Here is a 27252-nt window from a genome sequence, read left to right as displayed (position 1 = left end):
TAGATGTTAATAAAAATGTGTAAATGTCTACCCTTACCTACCACACCCAGCCACTCAGCCCTGGGGAAGTTAAACCTTTCCAGGCTGCCTCCTTCTCTCCTAGAAAAGGGTGGGGTGGTTAGGATCCAGTGAGACACTTCTGAGATGCTCTTACAACAGCGCCTAGACCAGGTGAATGCTCAGTGCCTGCTAGTCTTTGGTACTGACTGAGAGCCTACTATGTTCCAGGCACGCTACGAAGGTCACTCATCTAGTCCCCGAACCAGGAACCGCTTTAGGCAGAGGGATCGGTGGTGGACAGCACAGCCTGCTTATTATTTTCCCAATACCATTCCTAAAATACCTGAGGCGCTAAAGTGGAAATGGGCTTGTCTGAGCGAGGTCACCCAGCTAGTAAGTAGGTCCGTGGTGATTTAAATCCAGCCCCGATGGACGCATTCTACCCCACGGCACTGCCCATCTGCAGTGCCCCCTGACATTCTTCACCATCAAACGCTGATAACTATAATTCGGATGGAGAATCAGTACATGGGTTTAACAGTTACTGAAGTAAGACAATGCACCCAAGTCTGTAGTCTTCAGACATTTTGATTTGATTTATATATCTCAAATACTAATTTATATTCATATAATACTTTTATTATAAAATATGCAGTGGTACAGACATTTGTATGGATATGGGAATTTTTTTTTTAAGTTGGGGTTTATAAATGGTTTGGAACAGGTTGCAGAAACATCGTCTGCTGCTCTTTTTAATATATCTTGAGCATGCTATGACACATTCTGAAATAATTTGCTTCAGAAAAAAAAGCACTGTTCTCTGTTTTCTTCCCCCCAAATGTAAGTGTAAATATTACTTTGATGTATGTAATTGCAGCAACCGTCTCCATCTGAAGGAAGGCTTCTCACCCTTCCATCTCCCATCTCTCGCTATTGTCAAGAAGTAAGAAAAACGGACTTAAAATGCATTATTTAAATGTAACGTAAACATTGAAGAACAGCCACAGATTTTCCTTTGCTTAATGTGGTCTTGAAAATATTTCAAGTGTTCTGTTTTACACGCAGTCACTCACTCTGCTTAGGGAAAATATTTCTTCAGGCAAATCTTAGGGCCCTGAGAGTGCTCCGCGTGTCTCGCATGTGGTAGGAACTGAATGAATGTTTGGCGACTGACTTAAGTTGAAATAGACTGGAATGTAGGAACTGGTATAGTGCACGGAGACCCATGGCACCGCCGGGAAAAGACAGCTCTGGTGGGCCTGTGGGGGAGCTGTGGCTGGGCGCAGGGAGACCTGTAACCCCTCTGAGCATTGGGGTGTTGCCTGGGAGCAGACTGCTGGTCCACGGCACAGGTGGATTGGACATTAGGATCGGTCTCTTGTCAGTGACTTTATCACATGAGCCTCCATTCTGAGCTTGAAGACTTGGCTGTGAGCCCTTTTGAAGTTAGGACTTTGTCTTTCATTTCTCTGCATCTTCAGTAGTCTGTCCGGAGGCCATAATTGCTCAGTAAATGTCTTGCTCAGTTGAAGGACAAAGAAAAGAAACCATATAGGCAGGTGGCTCTCTCTTGTCTCCTTGTGTGTGAGACCTGACTGACGGTGGACTCGTGGCCTGACCCATTCCTGAGCCATCATCTAAATCATTCACCAGCTGAACAATGGAGAGGTCCCTCGCAGTGGTGCTCTCTTGGGCTGTTTAGAGACGTGGGTGGGTGGTGGAAACGACCCTGGTCTGAAATGCTATGGACGCTGGGGCTTCTGGTCCTTTACCTGCATCACACACATGCTGCCAGGTCAACCACATCAAGTCCCTTCTCTTTCTGGACCTCGGTCTCCACGGAACCTCTTAGGTCACTGCCAGCCCTCTAATTCTCTCACATTAACTGTGTGTGTGTGTGTGTGTGTGTGTGTGTGTGAGCTTATGTGCCACAGAATTAAACTTTTCACTCCTCTATCATAAACAAGAACATATTCTCACTTGTTTTTCAGCAGAGTGACGTTCTGGACTTTCAAATCACTGGATCCTTCTTTCATTGTCCTTCTATTGCCCCTGGCATAAAAGAAAAGAGATTATAGTCAGGAAATAGTAAGATGCTGGGGGAAAAATTAATTAAGTACTTTAATTCATACAAACAACCGCCCTGGTCGGTTTCAGTATTTAACGTCTCACACATATTTCCAAATTTCTTAGCATTTCCATTGGGGTTTAAAAAAAATCTGCATTGTAAGTAATTCAATTACTTTAATTATTATTATTTAAACACGAGAGCTTTCTTTTGCAAGGGGGGGTTGCTGGGGATGAAAGAAGCACCCCAGTCAAAACAGGGTTGGGGTCTGCTCTCCCAGGTCAGCAGGGTCACTCCTGAAACTGAGTTTCTGTGACATTGCTCCGTAAAATGAAGAGCATGAGACCTTCCCTGTGTGGTTGATGGGAGGCTGTCAAACAAGGACAGTGCCCGTGGGCCAAGGAATGTTCTAGATGCTTTCCTATGTTAGTGGAATGTGACCCCAAATTAGCAAACATCATTGCGTGTAGGAAGGCAGACTGTTTAACAATAGCAACTTAGATTCAAATAATATTTATTGAACTCTTATATAATTTAGGCACTTCTCCGTTTTCTATGAGGAGATTAAATGATTTTTAAATTGAGCTAATTTGTTAAAATTCATTAAGACATACATTATCTATCATGTATCTTAGTTAATTTAATTAGCCAGGCAGAATATACTTTATTTTCTTTTGTAGGCATCCTTATGAGCTTTGTCAGCCATTTGCTGAGGGTACTCGCCTGTCCCCAGCGACCCTGGGAAGCCATCTGCTTAGTGTCCCTGACTCATCGTGCTCCTGGCTCCCTGCACTTGAGCCAAACTTGCTACTTCCTGGTCCTCAGACTTTCTCTACTCCCTCTTTCTTTCAGGTGCTGTTCTCTCTTTCTGAAATGCCCCTTGTCTTCCTTCTCCTTCACTCTGACTCATGCTTCTCAGCTCAGTCACTTGTCGCTTCCTTAGAGAAACCGTCCCCTATCTCTGAGACTGGCTTCTTCACAGTACTTGTCTGAGTTGTGGTTGTGCCTTTGTTATGACTTGTAGCTTGTATTCGTGTCTAGTAAACCTGCTACTCTGCCATTTCTCTAAGGCCAGAGATTGCTGGGCTGGGCCTCCCCAGGGCATGGGTCAGTGCCTGGCCCACAGTGGCCCTCAGTGGACGTGCATGAATGTCCACACAAATAAAGGGCTCCAGGAAGTGCCTAAAGATGACCTATGATTCTCTCTCCATCTGGGATTTTGTGTGTAGCTTATTAATTGCAATACAATGCATAGAAAATGTAGTGAGTTGTTTGGATATATTTTGTCACTGTAGCTAGAAAGATGATGGCATTCTTTCATCTTTCATTTTATTTTTTTATTATTTCATAATTTCAAAATCATTAAATTATTGTATGAGTTCATATATTTCATTCTTTTGTTGTTTTTCTATCTAGGTAGAATTTGATTCATAAATCTCTATCTGAACTCTGGTTTCTCTCAAGTTCCAGACATGGACATCTAACTATTTTCTGGGCCTTTCTCATTGGTCATCCTTCAGTGGATCGAGGCCCTTTCACGAGTGAGTGGCTCCAATGCCCACTTGGTTTCCAAACCAGCACCCTGGCCATCTCCCTCTCTAACACTGCCATGTCAGTAACTTGTTACTGGACCCTAGCAATCGATCCCTAAGTGTCCCTCATTCTGTGCCTGCCTCTCTTCACTCCCAGGAGCAATACTCAGTTGTAGTTCTGCTCTCATTCTCTCCAGCCCAGCCTCTGGGCAAAGCCCTCTACCCACTGGCCTCCGGGCCTCTACTCCACGCACTGAACTACAGCAAGAACCCTAGTCTATGTGAATCAGTATCCATCACTTCTCTGCTTGAGAAGCCTCAACTGCTGCAGGACTTCAACCTCATTATCAAAGCCAGTACTGCACAGGCCTTGGAGTTGTCATTGGCCTTAATTCTAGAAGTTTCTTCTTGTGCCTAATGAAGGGCTTTGAAGGCTGTAGCAAATGACTGCACGACATATAGTTTACAAGCAGTTCACGTCTCTCCATGTGATATGACCTCTTTGACCAAGTCGACTTATGTCACTCCGCCTCCAAGCATAAGACGTTTGTCTCTCATGAGGACTTTGAAAATATTGACCCCACCACCTGCTGTTTTTCTTGTATTGTCATGGGGTTGACTGTAGAGATTTGAGGTACTTCTGCAGAGATAACACTGTCTTCCTTTTCTCAGCCTCTGAGATATGAACACCATACAGTAACCTTGTCTTGAACAATAGAAGTCACTCCAAAAAGTATGGTAGCACCAACTGTTTTAAAGGATCTCCTGAGACTCTAGTTTGAGTTCAGCCTAGCCAACATGATATCATACTCATTTGCACAGTCCCCGATGAGCCATGACCTGCCATCTATCACTCTTTCTTTACATGTACCTCACCACAAACCTTAATTTGGGCATCCATTAGATTTCCTGTTCCTTTATACAGTCCACAAGACTTTCTACTTCCTTATAAAGTCCATGGATTCTTTTTTCTTCCTTATAAATCTATGGGATTCCCCCCTCCCTGATGTGATTTATTAATTCTTCTATGATTATCAAGTCTGTTTTCTTAGTTTCTGTTATGCCCTCAGAAAGACAAGAATACACTGCTATGTCAGCAGGCCTACGAGATGTCACATTACCTTTTGTTTTGTCCTTAAATATTGAGCCGTACTGTCGTAGTTATCTATTCCTGCCCATCAACATTATCACAAACTTAGAATCTTAAACAACATGCATTATTATTATCTCACAGTTTTTGTGGGTCAAGAATTTAGGGAAGGCTTTCCTGGGTCCTTTGTTGTAGGGTTTCTGTTGAGGCTACAATCAAGGTGTCAGCCTAGAGAGCTCACCTGGCGAAGGATCTGCTCCTAAACTCACGTGATTGTTGGTGCGATGCAGATTTTTAGAGTTTGTTGGGCCCAGAGCCTTGGTGTCCATGGGTTGGAGGCTGCCCTCAGTTCCTTGCCACGTGGGCCTCCCTAATGTGGCCTGTTTCCTCATCACAACATGCAAATCAGGTAGACAAGAGGAAAGGTGTAACCTTATGTAATGCAATCATGGAAAGGACATCCCGTCAATTTTGCCCTATCCTATGGTTTACAAGCAGCAACGGTCTCGCTCACAGTTAAAGGGAAGGATGTGAGCATCAGGAGATGAGATCATGGGGGGCACTTTTAGTGTCTGTCTGCCACACATATTGCTTACTCACTGTGGAAATGTGAGTAGAGGTGACACTTAAGTAACATCCAGAAGGTTTTTTGCAAATCTACAAACCAAATCAGCTAGAATTTTTCTGCAGCCTATTTTTTTTAACCTTCTCTGACTCCTGAAAATGTCAGACCAATTTTCACAAGTTTTTCAGCTAATTCCAGAAGCCTCCAGCAAATACCAGAATAAACTGTTTCTCTAACTCTTCATTCTTGCGTGTGAGAGGCCATTATGACCATTTTTCTTTTTTCTTTTTTTTTGGCAGCAGAGTGCTATACTTATAACTCCCTTAAAATAGCTGTCACATCAGTCGTCAGAAACAACTGCTCCAAGTAAATTCCCATTTTCTTCTTTCAATTTGGTTCCTGAGCTACATGGGTGGTCTGTGCAAACTTCCTTCAAGTTGTATATTCCTGTACACAACTTCTTCTCCACGTAGGAACTCTTTGCACTCTCCCTGACCACCTGAGCAAAGCTCAGTTTCTCAGGGATTTGACATATCGTAGCCTGGATGCTGGCCACTTTTTATGTGCTTGCACTGAACCCAGAAAAACTGAAGGGCAGACACCCAGGCTTCTTGCCAAAGTTTTTTTTTTTTTTTAAGTTTGAATTTGAATGTATTTACAAAGGGCCCATTCTCTCAAGCTCATAAAGCCCACCATTCTCTCCATACTATCTTACATTTTTTATATTAGTTGACGGGCCCCTGAAGATTGGAGCTGCTAGCCCTCCCTAGAGTAACTTGAGAGGAATGTCCACTCATTAATGAGTTGACCACAATGAGATGTTCTAATTGCTATCCCTCACCTATTCACACCTTTGTGATGGTTAATTTTATGTGTCACCTTGGCTAGGCTATGGTGCCCAGGTGTTTTGTGTGACAGCCCTGTATCCTACGCCCTCAGGCCCATCTTGGACTCCTCTCCTCCTGTCTCTTCTGCAACAGCTCCTGAAAGGCTCTTGGGAACAAAGCCCTCTCAGACTCATGTCTCACCGAACTGAATTGAAATGGGGAAGCAGACCCTGCTGCCATCCTCAAGTCAAACAGTTATGGAGCAGCTGCTAAGTGCTGAATATTGTATTAGGACCGAGGACGCAGTGAACCAGACGCAAAAGATCCTACCCTCACGAAGCTGGTATCCATGTGAGAGGGAACGAAGCCAGTGAGCAGGGAGCTCATCCCCTTGCCTATTGCTTCTTTTTTCCATAGCTTCCTACCTTCATTTACTCCTGATTGACTGGCTCCCCAGTTTCAGGACAGTCTACCTGACTCTGACCCGATTTTCCCTTTGAAACAGCTCTGACAGGAGCTGGCCAGGAGATAGCCAGGAGGTAGTCCCTCACTGAACCCCCTTCAGGTTCCTGTGATACCTCCTCCAGCTTTTCCTGACTCAGACAGAAGCTCCAGCTTCTCTGTGGGACTAGACCAGGCTTCGATTTTCAAGGATGGCCACCTGCATGGTCATCATGGGTGGGCACAAGTCTCCCAACTCTGTGTTGCTGTCATTTCCCTCACACAGAAGAGCCGCAGAGGAAATGTTGGTGTATGAGAAGGTCCGGAGATGGAGGCAGGAATCTCCTGAGGACGTTACTAATTCTTGTTTATTAAGGCAGAACATGGATCCACAATATGCTAGAATAGACCAGCTCTGCCTACGGGTAGCAGATGCAGAGTAGCGGGTGGCGTCTGAATTTAGCTCCTTCCTTTTCCTGAGTTATAGCTTTAAAGATTCTCAGAGCACGGGGCTCGATGGAAAGGTGGATATCATCTGCTCGAACCTGTTAATTTTATAGATGAGAAAACTTGGGCCCAGAGAAGTGAAATAATCTGCCCACACTAGGCAGGTGCTAACAGAGAACGTTCTGGGATAGTTCCTGGCTCCATGTGTGGTGCTCCACGCCCCTGTCATTTGGCCTTGGCTTCCCCAGTGTTTGTCTTCTAATTAAGCCTTTTTATGTGCATTCCAAATAAATTCTCCTTTTGCTTTGTATTCTTCTTGAGGAGAGAAGAAAGACAAAAGATAATCTAACTTACAAAACAAGAAAATAATCCTGAATCCTTTACGTCCAGGTTTCAAGAAACCCCATAAAACTTCTTTCCTTTTTCCTTTTCCCCCCTCAATATCTCTTTTTTTTAATTACAAGTTTCAGGTATACAACATTATACTTTGATGTCTGCATACACTACAAAATGATCACTCCCAAAATTCGAGTTACTCTCCCTCATTACGCTTTCTTCTTTCTTTTATGTTAAAATTTTGATTCAGCAAAAGGAAACAAGTGAACCAAAAAAAGAGAAGCCTTACATCTCATCGTTTCAAATGCTTTCTCCTTTCTTTTCTCTGTCTTGACTGTCAAGGGCTGTCGCTTCTAAGAGATCATCTATGTACGTAATGAACAAATACAATGACAACAGTGAATTACCCTTTTTATGGGTCCATAGATGTGTTCATAGTGGAATTTAATTTATAGATGGTCATGCCTGAAAGATTCTGGAAGTGTGATAGAAAACAATATAAAAAAAGCAATATGTGTATATAAAAAAACCCCCTACAAACAGAAACTTGATTTGTGCCTGGTTAGTACACACCCAATAAAAACCCAAGAGTAAGAGGGGCATAAATAGCCTTCTCCTGTGGTCTGCAGGAACTCAGGGAGGGGTCTCACACTTATATGCAGGAGGGGCTTCCAGAGAATGAGCCCTGCAACACAGCATGCTTTTCTCAATCTCCTGGTCCAACACTTTCTGCCTCCATAGGGTCCAAAGAAAGGAAGGGAAATCAAGGCCGGGAAGGGAAATGAGAGGAGAAAGCTGGCACATTATAGAACCTTCCCTTACTGGGTTTGGCTCCACCTTCTCTCCCCTGGGAATCTCTAGTACTTTCTGCAGTTGTCTCTCCAATTCCAGTCACATCTTTCCTCATTCTCTCCAAATCATCCGCCATGTTGCTGCTGCGGTCCCCATTCTATAATCTGGTGTTTCCACTACGTACAGTTATAGTCTGTGTGCTGACCCTGGTCTGGTCCCTGACCCTCTCCCCGAGGTTCTCTCTCTATGGCCCCCATTTTGCACCCCAATGACAGCCATCATGAGCAATTGGCCTGTCCCAGGTTGAGCCTGGTCCCTCATATCTCTTTCTGTAAGTAGAGAAAGAACCATACTAATGTCCTCCCACATCCCCAAATTTCTACAACGAAGAGGTCCATGAATGAACACCTAATGCAAGCTTTCTTGTTTCAGACGCATCATGTTTTATCCTCTCAGCAACTGAGTGTTGAGAGAGCTCAAGTAACCTACTCAGACCCCTCAGTGAAAAACTGACGTTACTGTACGAGTATTTCCATGTTCCCACCTCTCAGTACGGGGCCCCACCCACAGGAAGCGTTCAGCCCCGAGTGGTGTGAGGTGGTGAAGCTGAGATTTACACCAGATCTGTGCAGCATCATGGTCTGAGGAAGGAGCAGAAGTTTGAAATCAGTCCCTAAAACGAGGGGTAATGGACAAACGGACTGAAGATCCTATGAGGTGTCAACCACTCTTCTCAATTATTCCTGTTGATACATTTTCTTTACAGATAGAGAAAGAGAGCCCAGAGAGGCCCAATACGTTGCTCATAAATGCCTGAGCTGGGATTCAACATCAGGCCCAATATCTGATTCAGTGACCATTTCTTTCTACTGCATCATAGTTGGTGTCATGGAAATGGAGAGTGGCTAGGATCCCAGACTTACCCCAGGGGTTAGGTGTTCCCCTTTGTACCCAGTGGCTTTCCCACCCTGATGACTGCTAAGCTGCAACAGAATTATCTGTACACATCGTCTGGCAACATTGGTTTTCAAAGCCCTTCTCAAAAACTAATCAAAGCCGGAGAACTAATCATTATAACACATACTCTCTACTGTGCTTCCCGGGGATTCTATAATAGCATCATTTGGCAGTGGGGGTGTTGAGATTTTGCTATATTTTGAGAGCATTGTGAGAATTAAATGAGCGAATGGGTGTAGACTGCTTAGAACAGTGCTTGGAATGAAGTTGTCAATAAACATTTGGGCTGCAACCTTTATCACAATTAATTCAACAATACATTTTTCCCCCCTTGAGTTCACAGCATGGGCCAGGGATTTTTCTCTGTGGTGGGATACATCAGTGATCAAAACAGGGGTTTTGCCTGGAACAAAACAGGAAAGGACCCCTGTCCTTGGGGAGGAGCAGGCTGACAGAGGCATGCAGGCGGGGGAGACTCCTCCGTGTGCTGGGCACGGAGGGCCTCCCTGAGCTGGTGGGAGCTGGGAGAAGGCACTGCAGGGCCATCTATGGGGCATCTGCTGGGAAAGCACCCAGGCCCAGGGACAAGGGGGCAAAGTGGGGAAGTAGGAGCACGGCTAGGGAGCTGAGTAAGGGGAGGAGCCCGGCATGGCTGAACAGGACTGAGTTCAGGGATGGATTTGGAAGATAATCCAAGAGCTTCTGGGGGCTGCTGGTGGTGGTGGTGGTGACGGCAGGTGGGGTGAGGCACTGCAGTCATTGGGAGGCCTTACACTTAGGTTCCAAAGAAACATGAAGCCACGACAGGGTCTTGGGTGGAGAGACACACTGGTATCAGCCACGTCTCCTTAGGATCTCTCTGACTGCTTGGTGGAGAATAGAGGGGCCGTTGGGGGATAAGACAGAAGCAGGAAGACCTTGTGGAAAGCTATTGCAGAAACCCAGTCAGGAATTGATGCTAGCCGGGACCTGGGACCTCGGGGTGGAGGCAGAGAGGCCACCAGGGGAGGTGTTATTATCCTGTGACAATGGCTGGGACTCCGTGGCAGTCTCCTACACCACCTCTCCCAACCCCACCCACAGAACTAATGTGTCCCTAATGTCGGTTCCCCTGGAAACCATCAAAAGCTAAAGAAGACGTGACATTTATACACAATGGAACGTTACTCAGCCGTAAAAAGACGGAAATCTTGTTATTTGCGACAACATGGATGGACTTAGAGGGTATTACACTAAATGAAATAAGTCAGATACAGAAAGACAAATACCATATGATTCCACTTACATGTGGAATCTAAAAAACAAAACCAAACAAATCACAACAGAAACAGACTCATAGATATACAGAGAACAACCGGATAATTGCCAGAGGAGAGGGGTATGAGGGGATGGGCAGAAACGGTGAAGGGGAATAAGAGGTACAAACTTGCAGTTATAAAGTAAATAAGTCACAGAGATATGATGTACAGCACAGGGAATACAGTCAGTAATATCGTAATAACTTTGTACGGTGACAGATGGTTACTAGACATAGTAATCACTCCGCAAGCTATAATAACGTGGAATCACTATGTTGTACACCTTTCACTAATATAATATTGTACACCTGACACTAATATACTAGTGTATGCCAACTATACTTTAATAGTAATAAAAAAGTCAGTTTCCCAACGTTTCACGTTTCCCCCTGTTCCATCTTGCATTGTTTACCTAACTACTTGGCTTTGTCTGTGATGGTCTATTGTACCTGCAGCACAGACCTGGTTGTACTTAGGATTCCAGAGGAAGCAGAGAGCCCGGGTGTTGACCAAGGGCCCTGAATGTCCAGGCCACCTTCAGTGGCAACTGCCACCACGGCTGGAGAATGAGAGGACAGAGCTAGTGGTTCTCAGCCAGCTTCTGCCTCACGCTCTGCTTGCTATCTCCAGACCTTGATTTCTCCAGCTATAAAATAAGAATTCAGTTGAGCACTGAGGTTCTTCTGGCTCAAATTTCAGTGGGTTCAGTGATTAAATTTTCTCCCTGGCTGATGCCTGGGTGAGATGTCTGCAGGGGCCTGGTGGTAGGGTTTTTTTTTTTTTTGTGGGCTAGTAGACATCCTGGGTGTATGGGACCTAGCACATTGATAAGTGTCTCAGATAATGAAAAATGCTATCATAGAGAAGCCAGGTAGTCTGGGTTCTGAGGTTCATCCACGTAGGCTACAAGAGCTGAGGTGTTTTCCTCTGTTCCGCAAACATTTCTGATGCCCTTGTGTCCTGAGGAAGCCCCCTCAGTAGACTCCTGTTTGGCATAGATCTCTTATTTTCTAGAAGGGTGACTACCATGGGAGTTACAAGCATGGGCTCTGGACCCAGCTATGGGGCAGTGTCTGGTTTCCAGCCCAGGCAGCTCAGTTCCATGCTAGTCAAAGCGTGATCCCTGGAGAAGCGGCATCACCTGTGAGCTGGTTAGAAATGCAGACTCCTCAGCCCCACACACCTGGAATCATTGTAACAAGTGGCCACAGGATCTGTGTGCACTTCAAGGGAAAGAGGTTTAATGTGACGTTGGGTGAGTGACTCTGAGCTTCATTTTCTCTGGTTGCCAAATGCAGCCAATAAGAACATTCTTCTTAGCGCTGTTGTGAGAATATAGAGTTCACACTTGAAAAGCTTTGTGGCTTTCTATTGCTTCTTCTGAGTGACCACTCTGCTCATCAGAGAGATCGCTGGGTCACTGTTAGTTCGGGGTGAAATCATAGCAAACACTGGATGAGTGGATGGGGGCCCATGCTGGTCTCTGTGCACCCACCCCACGTATCGAACCCCAGGATGTATGGTGGGGCAAACGAGGTGCGAGCTTGTACTTACTGAGCAGGCATACCATCTATTCAGTGCCGGTCACTTTGCCAGGCCTCACACCGTCACTGTGATGGAGGGATGACCGAATCCACTTGACAAAGAAGGAAATGAGGCTTGTGGTCTGTGGGGACAGAGCCCCAGAAAGCAGTTTCCAGGCTCTCAGCCTCACATAGAAAGATGCTGGCTCAGGTAGTAAATGGCCATCAACTGTGATCAGATGGCCATCAGCTGTGGCTAGTTGGCCATCAGCTGTAACCCGTAAGCCATTGGCCACTAATATAACGGCTGTGGCTACGCTAGCAGAAAAGGAATGGGGGCTAGCAAGAAGATGGTGGCTGGCAAGCGCGGACTGCTGTTAGGCAGATTATGTAGATCCTGCTTCCTGTGTCTCCAGCCCAGCCGTCAGCGAGAATATATTGGTTTGACTCCCCTACCTATGGCTCCGTGGGTGTTCCTTTTCGGCCTCACCATGTCCTGCGTTCTTATGTGGGGAGAGGGAGCAGAGACCCCGCCTGTCACCCCGCATGACATGGTCGCATGCCTTTCCTAAGGTCAGCTAGTAACTGGCAGCGTTCAAGAAAGCTTGGGGTTTTATTTAACAGAAAGTCAGTGATGACGGAGACCTTCAGCATCAGACCTACAAGGGGAGGAAGAAGGCGAGTATGGTCCAGCCCGACTCAGCCGTGGTGGCTGGACCAGCTCAAACTGCAGGGCAGAGCTGGTGGTTACCATGTCAGAAGTCTGACAGCCAGGGGTTAAACATGAAGTCATAGAAAATTACAGTTGAATACCATATGTTAAAAACCAAGACCATAAACACTCAAAACACATCCCTTCTAATTATTTCGCTGCGCTTTGCTATTATCTGCGGTCTGGATTCTACTATGTACATCTGTAGTAGCTGGATGGTGGAAATACGCCACTGTGCGTTCTGCCCTCCTTCTCATTCAAAGGCAATACTTCGCACTGCTGTTGGCTTTGACCTCAGTGGGGGTCAAAGAAATTGGCACGTGCTATAGATCAGGGGTTGATTTTCTTTCTTTTCTTTTTTTTTTTTTTTTGCTTTGTTGATAGACTAACTCAAGAAAGTGATGGCGGCATGCTAATAAAGCAGATTTAATTTAAAACTGTCATGTCTGTGGCTGTAGCCTTGAGAATAGCACAAAAACTGAGGAGACATTTTTCCAAGTATCTAAAACTATTTTCTGATTCAGCAAAGGAATTGCTCGCTTCACTGACAAATCAGTGAGGTTCTGCCACACTCTCTTGTTGTTTTACTTCTGGTTTACTCATTAATAGAAAGGACTATACTCATCTGTCAATTGCAACCGTAGGTTGACTAGAAATATAAGAGTTCAGCAAAAATCCATAAAATGATTCTGTGAGAATCAACAGGCTATATGGAAATTTACAATAAAGAATACTGTGTATTTCATTATTACTTATAAAGGATATACTATGCATACTTTATATCTGTAAAATTTATAACAAACTTGTGTACATATATATGCATATACATGTAGTTTGTTCAGAGAGCTGTTTGCTAAATATTTATATTTATATATTTATAAATATTTATAAAGTTACCCTGGCTAACCCACTCTGAACCGTTGCCATTTATGGTGTCCGACGGCAGAATGAGGTCAGCTTAGGTGCCAGAGATAGCTGGTGTATGGCACATCTGTGACTAGACCCTGGGTTACTGACCTAGGGCAGTGATTTTACTGCCGATAGTCACACGTTTCTCATCTCTAAAGCGGGAACAGTAATAACATCTTAGTAAACGTGATGAGAGGCCAGGTGCCCAGTAAAGGTTAATTCTATTCACCTTTCAAGCATAGGAACCCAAAAGGAACACAATCGCAAAGAACTGTGCTGCCTTCCTCCCTCCCTTGCCTCCTTATCCTCTCCCTAGCATGCTGGTGACCTCAATAAGTGTCCCCCTGTTTTCCAAGATCAACTTTCCAGCAGCTGTTGTTTGTGGCTAGAGGAGCTGTAAACCAAGGACTAATCCACGTTTAAATATCCTTTTCTCTTTCCCCACAAAAAAATCTTTGTCAAAAGGATTGATGCAAGCAAAAGAGGAGAAAAGATCCAAATCCCCTACGAACTACAACGTCCTGAGTAATTGTAAGGTGTGGGTTTTTTGTCAGTGGGACTGCCAGCGGCTGAAGTATAGAGGCTGCTCATTTGAAATTACCTTTCTCCACTCGTTTTTCTGTGCGAGGCACTTAGTAGGTCCCCAACACTGCCATAATTTAAATTATCATTAGATAACAGTCGACATTTGCTCAGAGCTTTAAAAATAAAGAATTTAACGAGTGATTCGTGAGCCAAGCCAAGCATCTGAAGCTTACGGTTTGATTTTCCAGTAACTCCTCATGGGTGATTTTGCTTTCTCTGAACCATAGAACCAGAAAAGAGAGAAAGCGAGCGAGAGAAAAGACATCATCTTTTCTCTGGCAGGCTCACTGTGTGGTTTGAACCTTTCACATCTGTCTGACGCATGTGCAACCAGGAGCAGAAGAGTCGCTTTTGCTTTTGTTTTCAATCCTGGACTATGTTCCTTATGTTACAATCACTAGCATTTTAGTTGTGAAGGAAAGAATCAATGAGCTTATACCAACACGTCAAGATTCCGGAGACAGTGTCTTAGAAAGTTAAACACATATTTACCATACGGCCGAGTAATTCTACACTTAAGGATCTACCCAAGAGAAATGAAGATAGATATCCACATGAAGACTTCACAGGAATGTTCTCAGCAGCACTACGATTGATTAGAGCCCAAAGTGGAAATCCACTTAAATGTCCGTCAATCAATGAATGGATGGGCAGTGTAGGTGCATTCATGCAATGGAATACTATTTAGCAATAAAAAGGAATGAATTATGACACATGTTACAACTTAGACAAGCCTCCAAACCATGCTCATTGAAAGGAGCCAGACACAAGAGAGCACATTTTGTATGAATCCATTTATATGAAATGTCCAGAAAAAGCAAATCTATAGAGACAGAAAGCAGATTATGGGGTGCCTGGGGCAGACTGGGATTCATAGTAAGTGGATATGAGGAATCTTATCGAGATGGCAGAAATGTTCTAAAATGGTTTATGGTGTCAGTTACATACACGGCCTGGTAAATGTACTGAAAAACAACAACATTAAATTGTACAGTTGAAATGGGCGAGTTACATGACATCTAAAGAATGCCTAAATAAATTTGTTTGTAGAAAAGGTCCAGGAGAAAATTACATATTGTCAGCATCATTCCTGACTTGATCAGTCATCACTGAACGTCCCAGGCTCCATCCTTGCCCGCAGGAAAGCCATGAGTAGCTCGGTGCTGTACACCCGCTCGCCCCTCACCGAAACCCATAATGGGCAGTCCTTCTACAGCTGTACCTGCAGGGGGCCAGCACCCATGCCCCGAGCTGAGCTGTCATTCATTCTAACAGTGACTAGCTTTCCAGGCTAAATTAGAGTTAAGTATAGTAATCACCTGTTAGGAAAATAAATTCCCTCTGGTTTCAGGAGCTTTGTGTTTTTAAAGCCGGTCAGACTCCTGAGCTGCTGCCAGCAAACCAGGAATAGACATCAGTGGGAGACAGATGGAGTCTTTGGGACCGTGTTTGGGTAATAATGATGTGGTCAATAGCTTGTTGGAAATAAAATTAAATGTTATGAGCTACCATCCTTCTCAGGCTGCTCTCCGTGTGACAATGGCCTCACTAATTGGTTATCAGAATTATCTTCACTTCTGAAGGAAACAGGCATGTGGGGGTGGAGTGTTAACCATAAAAGGAAAGCAAAGAAAATGACAGGAAAGAGGACGGTCCTCATTACAAATGGGTTGGCATGGAATTCCATGATCCTCAAAACCCAAAAAACAAACCCAAAACAAATAAACACACGCACAAATGAAAAAGATGTCTAACAGCAATGTGCTGTGTGCTTTGCATGTAGAGTCTCAGGTAATCCTCCCAGATTAGTGGTGTCCTTGTCCCCATTTTGCAGATGAAGAAACTGAGGCAAAGGGCGGCGAAACACCCTGCCCTGTAAGTGATAATTGGGCGCTGCAAGCCGGACTTTTTCCTGCTTGGCTCAAGGCCAGGATTGTTTCCACAATGCCCTGTCTGAACAGTCACCAGTGGTTTCTAAGTGGTTTGAAAAGAGAGGCTAGATAAGTAGCCCTGGTTTTCTTTCCACACAAGATTGAGAAATCTGTAGCCTGGAGACTCCTTCCTTCTTGGTCTTCACAGTCACGTGGAAAATTCTGTGTATCAAGATAAAGGGAAGACATCTTATATCTGCCCCCTTTTCTCAGACCCTTAGAGCTCACAAGTCCTCAGCATGAGACTTGCAGAAAGGGAGCTATCTTGCCAAGTCAGCCATGAGGCAGTGGCCAGAGATAACTGTCCCGGAGAGGGACCGTTTTACTAGAAGTGGGCGCCTTTTTACTGAGGGGGTCAGCTGGGGTGGTGGCAATTGCTTTATTTTTTTCAGAGAGTCTTTTTGTACTCAGGTATCCACTGATGCCAGAAACCAACCTGTAAAGTCACTTCCTCAGGCACTGACTTAACTGTCTCAGGATTGTCGCTGGTTATATCTGGAGCTGCTGGGCAATGCTCTTGCTAACCTCTATGTCCCTCCTTTTCATTCTCCCTTAAAGGCACCCATCCACTGCACCCGTGGTATAAGCATCTCGTACCCACAGAGGCTGTAGGGCTCCCACACTTCCTCTGCAAGTTAATTCTTAGGCATCTTTGAAAACCAAGATCCTGTTCGGCCTCCTTGACCACGTCTTGCCTGCCCACTCCCTTAGGTGTTCATCTCCTGGCTCGCGTGTTCTCTGTACTTACTTCTCTCATAATGTTTACCATACGGTACTGGCACCGCAGGCTTGCTTGCCTGTCTGTCCCTTGAGAGAAAGTAGAAACATCTTCCTGGAGAGAGTAGAATAGTAGCAGTACATCTTGAGACAGGGAGATTCTTGAGGGTGGGCACTCTATCTTGTTTGGCTTCTAAATTCTTAGCTCCAAGCACAGTTTCTGGCAGATAACTGATATTTATTAAACGTTTGTGGGATAAGGAATGGATGAATAAGTCTATAACTTAATCTGAGAAAGCAAAGTGTCATTGGGCCCTCTCCATTTTGGGGTCCTTTGAGTTGAAGGCATAATCTTTGCTACTTAGAGTTTGGTCACGTGTTGGAAGAGAACCACATCCAGGAAAGACCCAGGAATGTTAGCCCCTGGAATCCCTACCCTTGAAATCATTTTGTCCTTAAATCCCCTAAGCCAATATCAGGTAAGTTATTATCATTCTCTCCTCTCCAGGAAAATGTTAAGAACAATATGTCAAAAAAGGACGATCAGGTATTGAAAAGTGAAGGACAAATTACTTTCCACTGGGGGCTTAGGGTCTGTGGCTGCCCAGTGAACTTTCTTTGTGTGTAGAGAAAAAAATTCCCAACTGCAGCCTATTGTCGTTCCCTGATTAGAGGCTTGGGCTCCACCGGTAAGAGACAACAATTCTAAGGGTAATTGAACACTCCACAAATTTTCACAGCAGATCAGCCGTGAGCCATTTAGCCCAGGTATTTCTGATTGTGGTGCTGAGAAAATTTACACCGTTCAAGGGTTCTCAAATGATGCTTTCATCTGGGCAAAATAAGACTTGGAATTTGGAGTCTAAGTGATAAAAACAAATGGTTTGGGAACAATAGCTGCTTAAAGACTAGGGAAAAAAAGGTTTTGTTTGGAAATCTGAGTCCTTAAATTCTAGTCACTGAAAGATTCCAAGGAGTAGAAAATACTTAAATGTCTTTGAGCTCTACTTCTTTATTTGGTAAATGCCATACAGATTATTAGAGGCATAGCCAGTCTGGCACCCAGGCTTGTAATAGGTATTATTCCCATTTTACAGTTGGGAAAATTGAGGCCTGGAATCTCCCAGCTTAAAAGGGGTGATGATGGAAAGCAAACTTGGGTTACCTGATTTCCAAGCCCTGGGTTCCTTTTCTATAAATCAGAGGTGGTACCAGTGTCTAGTTCACTGGATACTTGAAAATAGGAAATAAAATGGTGCCTCACACATTATAAGTGCTCGGTAAATATTAGACATTATTCGTTTTAATGGTCAGGCACACAGTGATAAGAGCCTTACAAAAAACAGTGCCCTGACCTGTAGCATCTCTCAGTTTAGAAGGGGAAATAGGCAAAAGGGCAAGCAATTCCAATTCAGTGTGAAAATTCTGTGATGTGGAATCTCCAGCTGCTACAGAGGGGAAATCAATCCTAGAAAACTTTCTGTAGAACCCCAAGTCAGGCTGGCAATGTCTAGACTTAAAGGCTAAGAAGTGGATGGTGAAGAGGGGAGGCAAAGGGTGAAGTGTTACTTTGCAAGGTATGTCTTTAACACGAAATGATGAGACATGGCTAAGACGTGACTTCTGTGACATGGCATGACCCAGTAATTGCAGCAACCCCGCCTTTTGGAGTGTGTTCTCTCTTCCCCATCCTGAGGTGGGAAAGTAAGTGGCCTGAGTAGTTTAGGTTTACATCGTTTCAACAATTCAGAGCATTAGCGCTGGGGGCACAGCAGTCAATGCTGACATAGGTAAGCATTATATGCTATGCTGGGCTCTAATTTCAAGGCTTATTGATTAATAGATATTCCAGGAAGAGAAGCAACCTAGTGTCCGGTGGATTTGTTTAACCCATTGGATATTAAACATAGCAGGCATGTTTATACTTCCTGCAGGACTTGTCAGTACCTTTAATATGCTAATAAGCATGATGAAACTCGAAAGAAAGAGTACGTTCTGCTTCCCATATTATTTGGTTGTGAAACAACTCATTTATTCTTCTGTAGAATGTTGGTGACTATCGTTCAAAGGAACACACACTGGGAATGGTGACTCTGTCCAAACTCCTTGTGTGAGGGTTGAGGAAACTGCCCTAAGGAGGGGACTGGAAGTGACCATCCCAACATCTCCAGCCCAGCTGGTGGCAAGCCCAGGCTGGACTCAAGCCTCCTTGGGTTCTACTTCACTGATGACAGGGCAGTGTCTATCTTGGCAGCTTCCATATGAGTTGCTGTAGTTTTACAGGACAATAACCTAATAACCATCACAATATTGTGAATGTGTGTCTTTCTCCCCAAGAGCTCCAGGCACACCAAGATCACAGCTCCAAGATGCCTTTGCCCTGAAGACCTCCTGTGTAGGGAGCTGTAAAACCACCCAAGGCTTTGAAGAGACCAGTCAACCAGGCCCTGGGGATGTGGGGCGGGACTTGAGGCTGGCTTTAGAGGAAAACATTAACCAACTCAGATGCAAGCAGAGCTGCCCTCCATCTGTGGAGGGAGCTGGTCTGTGCATAAAAGGAGAGAGTGGAGGCAAACACGACAGGCTGACACCACCGTGAGGTTATTTTAACACTTTGTGTTAAATAACTGCTTTTCTCACTGCTTCTACACTAAACTTGGCTCTTCTGGGCTCACCTCTCTCTTTCCAATAGATCCAGTGAAATCACCTATACATTTTGGAAATGAAGAGTGCCAGGCATTTATTGTAATAAGGGTGTGTGTGTGTGTGTGTGTTTGTGTGTGCCTGGCTTGTGTGACAAAGAGAGGGACAGAGACAGAGAGGGCACCCAAACCAAGCCCTCTCTTTTGTTGACTCTGTACCAGGTCTGTAACTGTTTAAATGCCCATAACCCATCTGAGGGCTAACATGGCGCAGGGGACAGGGTTCTAATCTGGGGGCAAAAGGGGTCATCTGATAGGAAAGGAAGCCAACATTTGTAACCCCCTCTATCAGACACATCCCCTTCAGCTGCTTATGTAATTTAACCTTCGTGGAACTATCTGGGCATGGGAATGGTTATTCTTCAACTGTAGTGCCTGAATTTTGGGGGACATCCTTGCCTTGTCTATCCGTCTGGCTGATAGGAAGTGGCGCCATCTTTAAACCCAGGCCTTTCTGCACCGGAGCTCACACCTTTTGCATGGTGGGTCATGGGTCTTCCAGGGCCAGTGTGCCTTGTTCCCTGCAGAGTCTTCGGGAAATTGTCTCGGAGCCCCAGCTCTCAATTTCTACATCTACGAAATGAGGATTTCTCTGAGGGCAATGGCCTGACCAATTATTATTATTTTTTATCTCCAAGAGGCACACATTTTGGACAGACAGTTCCTGCCTCTATCTTTGTACTTCTCATTTATTCTCTCCTCACTCCTTTTCATTTCCTCAACTTGCATCATCCCATCTGCAGGTCCTCTGATTTTTCTGGAATGGCCTTTAATTTATTCACACAGAATTCTGTCTTTCCTCTCCCAACAACTGGAGATCAGCTCCTCCTTAATCCTCCCACCCTTTCCTTTGTTTTAAAATTTGGCTTTTAAGTTTTTATTTCCGTAACATTTTAATTACAAAATAACACATGGATATTCTAGAAAATTGATAAAACAAATATAAGGAGAAACAAGAAAATAAAAAATCATGCAATACAAATCTTGACATATTCTAGTTTAAAGCATACACACACACACACACACAAATGAATGATGATTTTTTTGGTAAAAAAATATATGTATCGTTAAATAAACCTCCATCAAATCATTTTTGTTAGCTGTGTAACATTTCAGTACATGGCTCTTATACTGTATGTTAACAATTTCCCAAATTCATGGTTATGAGTGTAGGCTTTAATGACATGACAGGGCTTGAGGGTTTTACCACTCTCTACCCATGTGTTCCATGATCGCGCTGTGCCTCAGTTTCCTCACCTGCACAACAGGGAGAGCTTTGCAGGATGTTTCTTTTGTAGAACTAGCACTAAACCCCAGCTCTGTTGATTTCCTCTCCATTCCTGTTACTCTGTGTCGTTGCCTACTGGAGAATATCTACCTTGTTTGCTATTTGCTACCATACAGTATTAAGTTGGGCTTGATTCATTTATTCAAACAATATTCCCAGTTGGGTTCATGGTTGGAGTTGTAGCAGACCTGTTGGTACCCCACTGGATCCCCTGTACTGGGCCAGTGTACCCTCCTCCTGCTGCTGGCAGAGGGAGGGGTGACTGCTAAGGGCTCACAGCTACCCCCTTTCCCTCACATCGACACCTGTCTTTACCTTCCAGGAGCCACCTGGCCTGGTAATGCCTGAGAGGTGGGTTCCCCACTCCCACTGCGACGGGCGTCCTGAGCCCCTGACTGACGGTGCCCTTTGTCTCTGGGTTGAACAACCTCTGGGACACACTTCTTATGCTCTGGAGTTTCCTGTGGGATCAGGACAGACGTCCTCAGAACTCTCCTTTCCCTTCCTGATATCCTCCCTCCCCTGCAGGGTTCTCCTGCCAGCACTCCCTCCCTGAATCAGAGTCTCAAGCTCCTGTAGAGAAATGATTCATGGCAAAGGTTCCTCCCACAGGGAGATGGGTTAAGCAGCTCAGCACCTCTCACTTGGGTGACTGTCCCTTGGCTGGCATTCCCACACCCTGTTTTTGTCCCCCTCCAATAGATTTCCAGACAGCAGCCTACGAAAACTTCCAACAAATATCTATTTATGTGAAGCCCACGTCTGAGATCTTTCAGTGTCTTTTCCTTGTTCTTAGAGCTCAGGTCACGCGGACTGACATGGTTTTGGGTGTCCTTCACAGGTTAACCCCAATCTTCCTCCCTAGGGCAGGCCATACTGACCTCACATTTCCTCAAAAGGGCCATTATCCCCTCAAATTCAAGGTCTTTCTTTGTGAGGTCCTCTCAGATGGGAAGTTTATTTATTTTTCATTCTTTGCTTAGTTTTTCAATTGTCCTTCAGATTTCAACTCAAGGTTACATTCTAACCCAGAGGACATCAGTGTCCTTCGCATAGCTGTCCCTGGACTTATCATAATTTGCAAATACGTATTTATGAGATTATTTACCTCTGTTTTTCTCTCTGAATTAATGTTAAGTTTCTAAAAGGGAGGGTGTATTTCCCAGTTGCTCACTAGGATATGACAGATGCTGGAAACATTGCAGCATGGAGCCATGGATGAAACCCTGAGGGGTGAGGGGTTTTGGAGGCAGGTGGAGATGGACTCAATTGCTAGCTTCTCGGAACAACTGTATGGTTTCCTCATCCTTCGAGCCTGCTTCCCTCACAGGCTTGTGTGAAGGGCCTTGCTCGATAACTAGTGGCTACTACTGGAGCTAACCTGGCCTGGGCTTTCAGGAAGAGGGATGAGGTCGGCTCACCTTCCCAAGACATACGGGCATTGTGAGACCCAAGGCGATGGAGTGTTCAGTTTGAGGCCCCCTGACATTTCACCTGTCTCAGGAAACGGAAGTGGAAACAGACCCCGCAGGTGTGAAAAGGCGCTAACATCTGTCAAGGTGACAAAAGGGTCACTCAGGCCTAAAACAACATCAAACTCAAGGTTCAGAGTTTCATCCAACCTCGGGGGTTTTTCACCTTTACCAGTGAGGAGACCCCCTCAGGCCAGTGTCTCACAAGCCCAAGTAGGATTCGAGGCAACAATTTCCAGACTGCAGAGCTGCTGGGGGCGAGGCAAAACAGTGGTGAGGGGGACAGTGACTCCCACGCTGGCTGCTCGTTGGAAAGGCCTTTTACAGATAGACAGTCAGAGTCTCTCAAGACTTCAGAATTACAGCCTCCACAAGGGAGGCTGTCATTTTTTCCCTAAAGCTTCAGAAATATTTCATAAAACCTTTGAAAATAATGAAAAGCTCCCCCCTGTACTCCCACCCCCAGTGCTTCTGGAGCTGCCAGCCCACCCCATCCATGCATGGTGTTGGAGAACCAGGGCACCACAAGGCCTCCGAAGGCTGGGGAGTCAGAAATGCCCACAGATGGACATGAATCAAGGGACGCACAGAGAGTAGTCTCACAAGGCCCCCTCTCCAACAGTCGAATTATCGTCTGTGACAATTCCTTGGCCTGTGGACACCGATTACATATTGTATATCTGAGCTGAACTGGGCTGGTTTCCTGTTCATCTTTTTCCTGAGCCTGCTGATGTCTTTTGAACAAGGGTGCCTTTAGATAGCGCTCGATGGTTGACAGCTTACTCTGACATTGATGTGTCTCATTTGGACTCTGACTATTCTGTGAGATCACCAGAGAGAGGCTCTCAGGACCCTCATTGTATGAGAAGGAAACAGAGACCCTGGAGCTCTCACAGGTGGCTGGTGGCAGAGCTGGGGTCACGGCCTCATCTGCTCACCCAGGGATGGCCCTCCCTTCTTCTCACTCTAAGTCGAGCCCTGTGTTGTGACTTGTGGATTCAGAAATAATGGAGACACTCTCACTCCAAATAGACTGCACTCTAGGAAGGTAGGAGCCAATGAAATTAATTATAGCAACACCGCGAGAGTGGGAAGGTTTATCGTCTTTTCCCCCAGTACACCTCATTCCCATTTCCTACCCACAAAATCTCAGAGGCCGGGATGAGCACCCCTCCTTCTCATTCATTCATTCATTCATTCACTCATCTATTATATTTATCCATCCTCTCACTCATTCATAAATTCATACACTTCTTTAGTAATTACAAACACAAATCATTATTTAGGGGGTGACTGCCCCAAGCAAGGCAGGCACCATTGTCCTATGTGTGCCATAGTGGGTGGCCCCTTACAATAGGAAAGCAGAATTGAGGGTGATGCTTTCCTCCATGCACACTTATCTCCACGCACGTTTGCTGAATGAGTGAATAAATGGGTGGGCAAACGAATAGGAGCTATAAAGGTATTTATAGAAAGTAGAGAGGAGACACACAGAGATGCCCTGTACTCTCTACCATGTCACATCCATGGTGCCAAATGGCAGCGCTCTTTAGGGAATCAGCATTTCTTCATCCATTCTCATTTCCCATCATAGCACAATGAAAGCCTTCTCTTCTGGCCTTCCACGTCCCTCCTGCTCCTCCTGGTGTCTGGCCAGGGGTCGATATGTTGAGGCCAGCTTCTACTCTGCACGATATAAGTACCATCTGACCGACCCCTACCTGGGGCATCTTGATTGAAGAGCATTTCCAAGCTGTCTAAGGTACACATCCTTTCTCATAAAGGCTGAGCTCTAGCTGCCTTCTAAGGATGTCATTTAATTGTGTCCTGTTGTAGGACGGGCAGCAGTGAGTAAGGCAGAAGGTTGGAAATCAGAGACAGAGGGAGAAGAGATGGATTGTGTCTCTGTCTCAGATGCTCAGAGGAAGGAAAAGGAAATGAAATGGCTGGAGAGGAAAGATCACAATTAAGTTACCTTTCGCGAATTACAGGGAGCTAGAAAAATTTCAAATCATCTCGTAATCTGAAAATAATATGAGAACACTTGGTCTCTATCTTTATCTCTCTCTACGTATCTAGCTCTATCTATCTATCTATGTATCCTCTATCTGAAATAGTCAGGAACTTGGGGTAAAGCAAATAATTTTTTAACATAGCATAATTTCTATGATCTTTAATTACATATCTAATCATAATACACTCCAGCCCCATCACCAAGTAAAAGCGATAGAGGAGAGTAAGGGAAATAGAAAAGTGAAAAGGGAAATAGTTGAACTATAGTGTCTGGCAATTAGAAAGCTTTCCGTCTCTTCATTCTCAAAGCCACTTGGTTGCACAGAAATTATTTCTACTTAGTGAAGCTCAAACCACAAAAAGGTTTTCCTGTCCTTCAGATGTCACATGGTTAAGGACAATAGAGTAAGGAGTCAAATATGTCTGCTCCTGAGGTCTTTTTATTTGAACACCTAGCCTCAATATGTATGTCACCTGGTGCAAAGGAGGTTGAGTTGCAATATTAATAATGGTGGATGAAGGCGTGGACCGTCCTTATACAGGGTGCTCACTGGGTATCTCCAACTGAATGCCTGGCAAGCACATAAAAATTAAAATATCCAAAACCTAACTCTTATCTTTCAAATATCCATCTCTCCAGGTTTTCTTTGTTCTATAAATGACACCTTATTTCACCCAGTTGTGCAATACAGGAGTCCAGGAGTCATCCCTGACCATCCGATACTCCCAGAACAAGCCATCACCAATCGAGGAGATTTCCCCTCCAAATCACCGTGTTTCCCCCCAAATAAGACCTAATCAGAAAATAAGCCCTAGCATGATTTTTCAGGAGGACATGCCCTGAACATAAGCCCTAATGTGTCTTTTGGAGAAAAATTTAATACGACACCTGGTCTTATTTTCGGGGAAACACGGTACTTCTTGGATCCATGCACTTCTTTCCATCTGACCTCTACCACACACACCATCACCTTTGTCTGTTTCCTGGTCCATGAGTACAGACGATGTCTTTTGCTCTTATCAGGGCTCCATGTGAAGGCATATAAAAGATGACGAGGGACTTCTGATCTTGGGCTGGCATTCGTCATAGCATTTCATGCACATAACAACAAACAACTTTCATCTAGCATCTCTAACCTTTGTGTGACTATTGTGGGGTATTTGTTTCCTCCATCATGTTGTAATGCACTAACAGCAGGGAGCCACTCTGTGTTCTGTAACTCTGGTTCTAGTTACTTTCCTCCTCTTTTGATAAATAAATGGTATGGTGTACACTGGCCACGCTTTTCAAACCCAACAGATTCACTGTTTGTATTCAAGAATGTTGTTACTATTAAAAGAGTCATGCCACATAAACCATGTGACATTCGTCATGTTAATTCACTTTTCACATAAAAAAAACTCTCCATTTTTATTCCCGCCACTTTCCATGCTTTCACTACTTTTGCATTCATCACATATCATGAACCAAATAACATTTTTAAAATACCTCCAAAATACCTGCATTTGCTTGTCCGGATAAGCAAATACAGCTAGGCAGGCCACTCACAACAGAAGCATTTAAGATCTGGAACTTACTTTCATTTATAGAATTCAAGCTAAGTTAAAAGTTCTTAAGTTGAGGCACGTGTGTTCTCTTAGGCTGAGGGTGTTGTTTTGTGCTCTTAGTTGTGGTTGCCCTTATCACCTGTTAGTGGGCTGTAGTTTTCTTGGAAGATATGATGAAAACTAGCATTTACTGAGTACTTACTACGTGCTAGGTGATGTGTTAACACCTTGTTCTCATCCTCTCCTCTAATTTTCTCCCTGTATGGGAAGTCTGACTGTGATTGAGATAAGTGATTGGATGGAGACAGCACGCCTAACCCAGGAATACCTGACGCTACAACTAATTCTCTTTCCTCTGGCCGGTGGTGCCCTCTTGGATGTCTGCAACTTCTCGAGGATCGAGACTCTGTCATCTTTCTACTTCGTGCTTTTCCATCTCCTCTGCACCATACTGAGTGATGAAATGCAACTTGGGCTGAAAGCTGCATAGACAAGAAGCAGAGAGAATCCACCCCACACCCTGGTAATAGGATGGGCAATCTCAATATAAGAAGTGCTAGGCAGGGCTACATGCTTTCATTTGCACCCCGTGTCAGCCTTTTGAGCTTGGTTGTAATGGGAGAGGTTAAGCACTGCTGGGTGCTCTGTCACCTAAGGATGGCTATGTGTTGTGTTTACATATTCCCTTAATACTGAAGACAACTTGTGAGGTTAGATTTGGAACTCCCATTTGACAGACAAGAAAAATGAGACCCAGAGTGGTTAAGTTACCTTTCACGATCACGCAGGTAGAGCTGGTCCAGACTGACGCCTTACCCTGAGCCCTACCCTTGGTCATTGTGTGACATCTCCTCTCTTTGGCCAATGCCTGCTTCTTGAAGGAAACAGAGCTCAGAGAAGGGGGGTAGAAGCCACTAGGACCTTGACGGAAGACCTCTGAGAAAAGAAGGGACACAGAGGAGAGACTAAGGGAGGAAGACTGAAGATGTCCCCTAAAAATGTGGCCCACAGGGTGCTTCGAATATAAAAAGAAACGCCTGAGCAGTCACTTTGGGAGGTGTCCTACAGTTTGTCCCCGGATTGGTAGGCAGGCCCAGAGACCCCACTGTTTCCCTGCCAACTTGCTGCGTGTACTCAGCCCTTTGTAACCTGGGGAATGAAACTGAAGTTAATTAGTTCTATTTGCTGCATTTGCCTGTCATTTTCCCTGCTCAAGCTTGACATTTTCTACCTCTCCACATTTGAGCTAATGGAAGAGAAAATAACACGCAGCCCAGAATCTGCCTACTAGGCTTACTGCTCTCTGAAAGACTGAATTTTTGGCGCTAATTAATTTAAGGACTTCTCCGGGGCACCTCTGGGTTTCCGGCTATCCCAAACTTTAGTTTTGTGAAATGCCTGTCACTGCTCAGCCTACTGAAGCTTTTTTGCTTCCTTTCTGTGCAGGGCTTGGGAGAAAAATTTGACTTTTCCCTTCAGGTTCATTCAGATTATAAATG

The 27252-nt window shown here is 44.7% G+C and overlaps 1 protein-coding gene across 2 annotated transcripts in view; it reads right to left on the bottom strand.

The window, feature by feature from the left end:
• CLNK (cytokine dependent hematopoietic cell linker) overlaps nucleotides 1–27252 on the bottom strand; it is a 157931-nt gene that overhangs the window by 70435 nt on the left and 60244 nt on the right. For both annotated transcript variants that reach the window (XM_081046549.1, XM_081046550.1), the window contains exon 3: nucleotides 1981–2052. In XM_081046549.1, the coding sequence (XP_080902675.1) occupies nucleotides 1981–2052 (72 nt within the window). The remainder of the gene's footprint in view (nucleotides 1–1980; nucleotides 2053–27252) is intronic.

This window comes from Rhinolophus hipposideros (assembly GCF_964194185.1).
Source record: "Rhinolophus hipposideros genome assembly, chromosome: 1".
NCBI lineage: Eukaryota > Metazoa > Chordata > Mammalia > Chiroptera > Rhinolophidae > Rhinolophus > Rhinolophus hipposideros.
Note: the sequence above shows the minus strand (reverse complement) of the source record. Positions and strands in the feature narration are given on the sequence as shown.